Genomic DNA, 8,881 nt, shown 5'->3' on the forward strand with positions numbered 1-8,881 from the left:
GATTCTCATTCTCTTTTTTAAACCAAGTGAAAGCTTTAGTACTACCCAAAATTTAAAGAACATTTTAGCTTCTTTTATCCTTATTTTATTAAAAAAAAAAAACTGTTTTATCTTTTTTATCTTTTTATTTATTTTTTAATATTGATTTGAAATAATATTTAAATAGTATAGAAAAATTATTGTGTAGTGCATTTAAACAAAAATCTTAAAAAAAAAAAAAAAAAAAAAAAAGGCTGTGGGAGTGTCCTTATCCCTACTATATGTACGTTAAATTATTACTTTCTTTTCCATGTAGCCACCTGTTAAATCGCATTTGGAATCTTACACTAAAAAAAAAAAAAAACACTCAATTATGAGCAAATTGGACTGCGTGCGCATGGTGACAAAATGATTGGGATCCCAACTTTTTGGGAAGCTGTCAACATTTATTATTAAACAATAACGTGATAAATGTAGAATAGGACACAACATCATATATATATATATATATAGAGAGAGAGAGAGAGAGAGAGAGAGAAAGAGACAGACCCATCACCCCCCATTATATTGCGTGGAATCCGAGTACATGTTTTTTATTTTCATCTGCTCTCTCTGTCTCTCCTTTAATCTTTTTGAAAAACTTCATTTCAGACATTGGAAAAGCTTAATATCTTCGACACCATGTGTTTTTATGTATATAAAAAGAATTAATATGATTAGAGTACAAAGGTTTTCTTGTCCTATCATCAAAAATATATGAGTTGATAGACTAGGATTCCTGTTTTTTGTTGCGCCACCTATGTCGTCAGCGTAGTCGTGATTGGCGCCACCTCGCCACTCATGACGTTAGTAGAATGTGCCACCGGTGGTATTCGCAAAATATCACTATCAGCTTATAGGTGTGTTTGACCCAAAAAGGGGTAAAATTCTGAAGTTTAAAAGCTTGAAAGTTTCAAATTTTGTTGTGTCTCATTTGTATGAGGCTGGTTTTCATTTAAACAAGAAGGAAACTTCCACATGTCAGTGAGGTATGTTTGGAGATAGAAATGGACTGCCGAGATCAAATATGGATTGATCTCATTTGAACGCACTACATGTCCCGTTCTCGTTTCACGTGTCAGGTTTTTACGCTATTTGCGACGACTTCTAATATTATTAGTAACAACACCAGAGTCGTCGCCGATAACTTTTCTTGATGGAGCAACTACGACAACTTATTAGTGACAACTTTTAGATGGCGACAACTTTTGGTCGTCGCTTGAGACCGAAATTCTTGTAGCGAATGGACCTCTTAAATAGAACCACATGCTATTAATCTAGTCGCATATAATTCATTTTATGGTCAAAATTTTATTTTGTAAGATTTAACAGTAAATATATGGTGCCACATCATTTAAATTTCAAATGATGTGGCAACATATAAACCATGTGAAAAGGTATACCCTATTAGTTCTTCCAAATGTGGCTGTTTCATAGTGCTGATAGCTTCAAATTCCTCAGCTCATCTCTTTCTTTGAGAAGCAAGTAGTAGGCCTACTATGGCTTTTTCTCTTCTTCATATTCAATTTTTTACTTTGGACTTTCGAGCACTCCACCCCAGGAGGCTCCTCTCCCTATTGAAAATTCTTACAGGAATGAAGCTTTAGTTCTATGAAGGGCTGAGTGAATGGCTCAACAAATGGCTTGCTTATCCACACTTCTTCGATGATTTTGATTCCTAGAGTAAAGATGGAAATGTTAATCAAGTTTCTAATGCTCCCACATTGAAAGAGGTTAGGCATTGAATGGTGAGTGATTTATGTTATTTTGGGTACAAAATTGGATGAACAAGATAGGCTTCAATAAATTAATCTGAAGCTAATTTGATTAAAAACAAAAAACAAAAAAGAAAGGAAACAAGCACTCTAGTTGTGGGGAATGACAAACTAACAAACACAAGCAGTAACAGATGCCCTTGTCCCAATTAATTGTGAGGTCATAACAAGAAATATAAATGATGCAATTGTAATTGTCAATATTTAAAATGATTCAATAACGTGTTATTTGTGGAATAAGGCCTAACATCACTGGAATAGGACACCCATCACCAGCCATATATATTAAAACGCAATTTATATGCCTCTCTCTCTCTCTCTCTCTCTCTGTATCTTTTAAATTCTTCACCTCCAACATGGGACAAGCACAAAATCTGCAGCTCCAGGTTTCGGGTAAGTCAGATTTTTCTAGTCATGTAAAGATTAGAGAAGAAAAGAAACCCACCTGAATATGGAACCCTGATATGATTTTAGCACAAAAGGCTTCCCTAGTAGTTCTTAAATCAAAGTATTAGCAATTAGATGGATACTATCAAAACTGTCTACCACTATAACATTATAGCACATGAATCACCTCAGAATCGCCTATATATGAAACAAGAAATAAACTTAATAACCTTTTATTTGCCTCTATTTTAGATCAAGAGAAAACAAACGTCTCATAATAATTTTTTTTTTTTTTTAATATATAAGAAGTGTATATACTAACATGTTTCTTACAGATATATGCTTAATAACCAGAAATAATCATTCATATGTACAGGCACTAATGCGTCAAAATCAGCATTTGGGTGATATGGCACCAAATTTCTCAGTCCCTACTCATGCTTCATGCTTTGTAGTTGTAGTACAGCTAAACTTAGTACTCAAGGGGGTACACAAAATGGGAACTGAAGAACCTGAAATGCCACAAAATAATTTATTTTTGTATAGTATGTATATCAATGTTTATGATTAAGATCAGTTAGCCAGTAAAGCACTGAAACATTAAGATAGCAAATAAAGTGCAATCCACTTAGGCGGAAGACCCTCAATTTTTCAGAATAAAAAGAACACTGTGAATAGTTATTGATACTGCTAAAAAATAGTATGCTTGTTGACAAACTAATTCGGATGAAATCAATATAAGATCAAAAGGAATTCATAAGATAGAAATGTCTATCCTGCAGTAATCCCTTTACATGTTCTTACCAGTTCAAGAAGCCAAAGAAGCAACCTCGCCTGAGTATATCAATGCTGCCAATCAATCAACAATCTCTCAATCCAGAAATTTTATGTGGTGGCTCCGGATAACTATCTATACACTCTTTGTCCTCTCTGGCCAATCTGCAGCTATGCTCTTGGGAAGACTGTACTACAACAAAGGTGGAAAGAGCAAATGGGTGGCAACACTTGTGCAAGTTGCAGGGTTTCCAATCCTCATTCCTTACTATTGTATCTCTCTTCCTGAAAGCCCTACCACAAGCAGCATCCAGAGGAACCAGCCATGCGCCTTAGTCCTTGCCTTGATTTATGCCTCTTTTGGTGTATTTCTAGCAGCAGACAGCATGATGTATTCAATTGGGCTTTCGTACCTTTCAGTATCTACATTTGCACTTATTTGTGCATCCCAGTTGACCTTCAATGCTTTCTTCTCTTTCCTCCTTAATTCACAGAAGTTCACTCCTTTTATAATCAATTCTCTGGTCCTTCTCACCATCTCCTCCACCTTGCTTGTATTTCAAACCAATTCCACAAACCCCAATGGAGAATCTAACAAAACGTATGAAGTTGGACTCTTATGCACCGTTGGTGCATCTGCTGGGTATGGATTGACGCTTTCCCTTACACAGCTCTCCTTCCAAAAGGTTTTGAAAAGGGAAACATTTACAGTGGTTTTGGAAATGATAATCTATCAGTCACTGGTTGCAACTTGTGCTACCCTGGTGGGGCTTTTTGCTAGTGGAGACTGGAAAGGTCTAAAGAGAGAGATGGAAGACTTTGAACTGGGGAAGTTTCTTTATGTCAGTACTTTGATTTGGGCAGCTATAGCTTGGCAGATTTTCACTATTGGTACAGTAGGATTGATACATGAAGTGTCTTCCCTGTTCTCCAATGTCATAAGTGCTCTGGGTTTGCCAGTTATTCCAGTTCTAGCAGTGATCTTCTTCCATGACGAGATGGATGGGGTAAAGGTGATTGCCATGGTGTTGGCTATTTGGGGCTTTATTTCATATTTCTATCAGCACTATCTCGATGATTCTGAGTCCAAGGCTGAAAATAGAGATGTCAAAGAAATTTCAATGCTTCCCCTGTTGAAAGAGGTTATTGATGAACAAGATGGGTTTAAGAAGATCTACTTAAAAGTTCCACTTTCAACTGAAGAAAATGTCCAAACTTATGAGCACTGAAGTTACTTTGGTCCTTCCGCTCCTTTATTTCAATGCCACGAATGGGAAAGTTTCAATGTACAAATCCATACACCAAAATATGTAGGTAAAACCCTAGTCATTTTATTTCTCCACATAAAGTGTAAAAAACAATTTTGTCTATTTCATCTCCGAAATTATTGTAAGACTCCAGTAAATATAAACGCGCTCATTTCTCTCCAAACTAGTCACCCAGTTTGGATAGATGTTAGGGCGATTGATAGCAAGCCTTGTGAAAGATGCTATGTTAAATCATCAAACTGGCAAAACAGCCTTGTGAAAGATGCTATGTTAAATCATCAAACTGGCAAAACAGCTAAACAACACCCCCCAACACCCCACCCCCCCCAACCCCCCTCCCTCCCCTCTCCTTTCTATTCCTCTTCTACAGCAGGTGACCATGAACAAGATCAAGATGATTGGCCAATTACTATGACATGAAAGAGTAGCATGGTTTTGTTCAAGAAGCTTAGAGGGCAAAAGGAAAGTCAAAACTGACATAGGTTTATGGAAAATTATGCAATAGCATATATGGCCCAAGGTAAAATATAACAATAAAAAGAATTTTCAAGTCAAACTTAGGTAAGAATTTGTTAAATTCTTCATCACAAATGATAACTACTACAAATATTTTGCCATATACAAAGTCTTCTTAAACGTTGGAAGACAAAAACACCAAAAAGAGAATATGTTACACTGATTTCCCCATACAATCAAAGAAATCAAAGAAAGAATTACTAGAGAAAGAACCATGAAAGCACATTTACAACCATACAGCCCCCTCACAAAAGACTAATTGACAGAAATGTATTTTCCACCCTCTCTCAAAACATATACCTCAGTCAAATTTTGTTAAATCAAAACAATTGAGAAAATTGAAAGAAAAAAAAGCTTGAATTGTTTATTGCAATAATAGATACGCAAATTTTGGCAGAGATGCAATTTCACTCTAGTGCTATCGTAACTACAAACTTTGCATGTTGATACACAACTACGGTACAAAAATGTTGGCGTTTTGAGATATCAGCAGCCTAAATATCTGATCTACGATGCCGAAGCACATTTTATTTAAATGTCCTACTGCCAAATGATTCTTTTTTCTTTTGTTCAACTAGCAAATTCATATTAGCAAGGAATTAAACTGTCAGCAGGATATTTAATATGGGTGCGTTCTTAGATTATTCAAAAACATGGGGAAATGTAACATCAGAAGAGGAAGACAGATCGCCAAAGGAAGAGAATAATGAAAGTTGTGTGTGATAACAACAGGACGTGACTAGATTTTGGACAAAAATTTCCCCATCACTCTCTACTTCAATCAGTCTATATTAAAGCAAAGAGCGTCTGGATTAATTCCTAAAGCAAGGCAGAATAGTTCTTTGTTTCCGAAAATGACTGGCATTATGTAAACCAAAATCATAAATTTATCAAAACTCAGGTTTATCTTAACTTACAGTGATAAGTAGTTCTCTCTCTTCTGCATGGCTGGGATTCACCACACAATTTAAAATGTGCTATAGTTAAAACATTGAGGTATAGTTACACCAAGGGATGCTTAAGTAACACATGAGCAACTGTACTTGGAGAAATAAAACATTGTGCTATAGTTACACTTTGACAATGTTGACTGCATTGCAAAAACTTGGAGGTTGAAGCGAAAATACCAATGTCAGCACCTGAACTCAATCAACTACATGAGACAACCAACATAGTGAGCCCGTGGATATTGTCCCTGTAGTTGTGGCCATTGCACAAAGAACTGATCAGCTATTTGTAACTTGTAAAGAAGCAACCCACTTAATGAAAGTCTTCTCACTCTTGCTATACTCTCAACATAGAAAATTGATGACCATCTAATCCCCACTACCTGCACTTGAGGTTAAGGATGAACTATAATATAACCTTAAATAATTGAAAAATATAGACAAGCAAATCAACAGTGGAAAAGTCTTAATGGAGTGCATCCGCACCTTGAAAAAGAATGCAATTGCACATAGTGGAAAACAAGTCCCTGGCCCGTTGCAGAGAATCTGAGGTTATACAAAGTTGATTACAAATTATGATCTAATAATTAGATTCATAATGTATGTAGTGCCCAAAACACACATGTATGGAAGTATAAACAAAGGAAAAGAAAATACCACTTGGGGTCTGATTTTAAACATTATCCAGAGTGCATGAGCTGTAGCAATTAAAGTTGTCCAAACAGAGGTTAAATATGATTGACCAACTTCCCTACTTCGATAGATCTGCATGAACTGAGCAGTTTCTTCCACTTTGACCCCAGTCTGCATTAGAAATCATTCAAAAAAGAAACTTTCATTGACAAACCCGCAACAATCATTCGAAACTAAAATGCAAATGCAGTATGGATCCAACTCTCGATGAGAAGCACAGCATTTGCATACTTCCTTATGGCAATAATGGAGAATCACTAGCAAACTATGCCCTTTGGATTCTGCACTCTAACTCATTTAAGTCTCATCCTTTTTCCTTTTTCTTTACAACATTTCACTTTCAAGGAAAAGAAATGCAAATCAACGTCGTGATTTATAAACCCCTAGAGACACTGGATGAAAAACGATACAAGTTACAAACACAAGCACATAACAACACGAAATCTCCATTTTGATACAAGATTGTGTTACGCATTCAACAAATCCAGCAAAAGATTACAATACAGCTGTTAATACACCCTATCGAAAAAGACTCAATACCAGGATAACACATAGCACTGTAGGAGTGAAAAACACCAAAGTGCAGAGCAATCTATCACTATGTACCTCATCAGCCAAGGAAGTCTCAAGCGTGCGAGCTTTTTGGAGGCTCATATTATCGGTCGCAGCGGCGACATAGAATCTGGGGCTAAACCTCTCCTTTTGCAACACCGACAACAGGTTAAGCATCTCCGCCGTGTGACCCCCTACAACGGCAAAAACACAAGCCAATAAGCATTTCCATTGTGAATTGAAATCAAAGCTGGCTCCATTGACTCACCTGAGCCTAAAACAATGAGTGTTCTGAGAGCTCTCGGAGCTTTGGATCGGAAGAGAGGCTTGCCACTCCGGTAGATAACGTAAAGCACGCGAATCAGTATCAAGGTGAGGCTGATCGTGACGAAAGTGACGGTGAATTTTGAAGCCAAGATGGAGAAGCAGCAGCCGTTGCCTTCGTCCATTGTGCGAACAAATTAGAAATCGCTCCACAAAAATACCACGAAATTCAAAGAATCAAATCCACAATCGCAGAGGACCAGTGAAAACAGCGAATCTGAAAAATTCAATCGGATGCCAGTCCGTCTGTGATTTTCTTGGTGGAGGACTCGTCGGGGGGAATTTGGGTCGTTTGGTGGGCGAATATTCACTCTGGTAGGGTCCGTTTTTGTTTTGGATGGTCCGGTTACATCTGGGCCGTCCGTATTTGGTCCTACATCTCTCGTAGTCTCGTGAACGGTCCGCCGCTTTCTTTTCACGTCGCGTCTCCCCTGCCGGATCGGGATGTACCCAAATTTTCTAACGACCGTTTAGAAAAAATTTCAAAAAACCTCCTTCACTTTTCAAATGAATGAAAACTCTTTTCAATAACTTTTCAAAACATAAAATATTATTACAAAATTTACATGGTTTTTTAATAACATTATAAAAAAGCATGTATTTTTCGTATATTTTAAAAATATGTCATTTTATTAGGCTGATTTATATGAATTAACTATAAATTAGTTTGTAAATAATTCTAGTTAGTGATTCAACCATCAAAATGGAAGGGGTGGACGGATGGGGTGGCTCGAGAGTTGATTGAGATCTCCTCATATTTTTTAAAATATGAAATTCTTTAACTTTTAAAATTTGAGCCCTTTATTATATCTAACCGTCCAAATAAATGCAAAAAATTTGTGTTATCAATACAAGTAATTTTAGTTTTCAACATGTTAAACTCACTTGTCTCAATAACACACAAACATTTACATTTTTTTATACTGTTAAATGTAATTAATTACTCAAATTTTAAATATGACAATTTCATATTTTAAAAAATTCGGAATGAGTCAAATCGCTTCGGAGCCCGCCACCTCCTTGTTAGTTTTAGGTGGCTGATACATCCTCATTCGGCTGCGTATTGGGCTGCTTTTATTTATTTATTTCTTTTAAGAATTTTGTTATGATTCAAAATAATAATAATAATATTTTAAAGGTTGCTTCTAGCGTAAAGCTTGGCAGCGATGAAGCCTCGAGAAGCATATATTTATGTTTATATAGCTAGGAAAACCAAGTTGCACTTCGCCACAACACATAACTCTTTGTCTTTACGTAAGTGTTTTCTCCTACACACTCTTATGATCTTTTCTCATGCTCATCTAGCTGAATTCAGGATGCAGTCTATCACTTCTTAAATATCAAGTAAACATCTAGCTGAAAGGGTGTGTTTGGCAATGGCCAAACCAAAGCCATTCACTATTCATCATAGAGTTAAACTCTCAACATTATTATTTTTTACTATAATAACAGGTGAGGACTAACATGCCATTGCCAAACATAGCCAAAGCGTATATATTTCATTCATGACTTATTTAACTTTTATCTTAACTAAATCATAATCATGTGTGACAAAATTGAAATGAAGAGAAGCTGGTTCTCCATTTCACAAGGATAAAATGGTAAAAAAAAAAAAAAAAAAAAAAGT

The 8,881-nt window shown here is 36.2% G+C and overlaps 1 protein-coding gene and 1 pseudogene across 1 annotated transcript; one reads left to right on the top strand and one right to left on the bottom strand.

Moving 5' to 3' along the window:
• The first annotated feature begins 2,704 nt into the window (after positions 1-2,704).
• On the top strand, positions 2,705-4,514 carry LOC132171509 (purine permease 21 pseudogene; annotated as a pseudogene).
• Positions 4,515-5,602: 1,088 nt separating this feature from the next.
• LOC132171132 (UDP-N-acetylglucosamine transferase subunit ALG14-like protein) lies at positions 5,603-7,727 on the bottom strand. The gene is made up of 5 exons (XM_059582368.2): positions 7,199-7,727; positions 6,985-7,124; positions 6,343-6,489; positions 6,172-6,231; positions 5,603-6,068 (listed from the first exon to the last, which is right to left on the bottom strand). The coding sequence occupies exons 1-5, from the start codon at positions 7,377-7,379 to the stop codon at positions 5,892-5,894; spliced, it is 705 nt and encodes a 234-aa protein (XP_059438351.1). The 5' UTR covers positions 7,380-7,727; the 3' UTR covers positions 5,603-5,891.
• Positions 7,728-8,881: the final 1,154 nt, after the last annotated feature.

The sequence above is a fragment of the Corylus avellana genome, chromosome 1 (genome assembly GCF_965113065.1).
Source record: "Corylus avellana chromosome 1, dhCorAvel1.hap1.2, whole genome shotgun sequence".
Lineage (NCBI taxonomy): Eukaryota > Viridiplantae > Streptophyta > Magnoliopsida > Fagales > Betulaceae > Corylus > Corylus avellana.

Excerpts from the sequence above, each read along its gene's own strand:
- LOC132171132 (XM_059582368.2), bottom strand. The coding sequence starts at position 7,379 with ATGGACGAAGGCAACGGCTGCTGCTTCTCCATCTTGGCTTCAAAATTC. Across the intron at positions 6,232-6,342 it reads TTAAAATCAGACCCCAAGTG|ATTCTCTGCAACGGGCCAGG; the intron begins GTATTTTCTTTT and ends GTATAACCTCAG. Across the intron at positions 6,069-6,171 it reads CAATTGCATTCTTTTTCAAG|GTAGTGGGGATTAGATGGTC; the intron begins GTGCGGATGCAC and ends CCTCAAGTGCAG.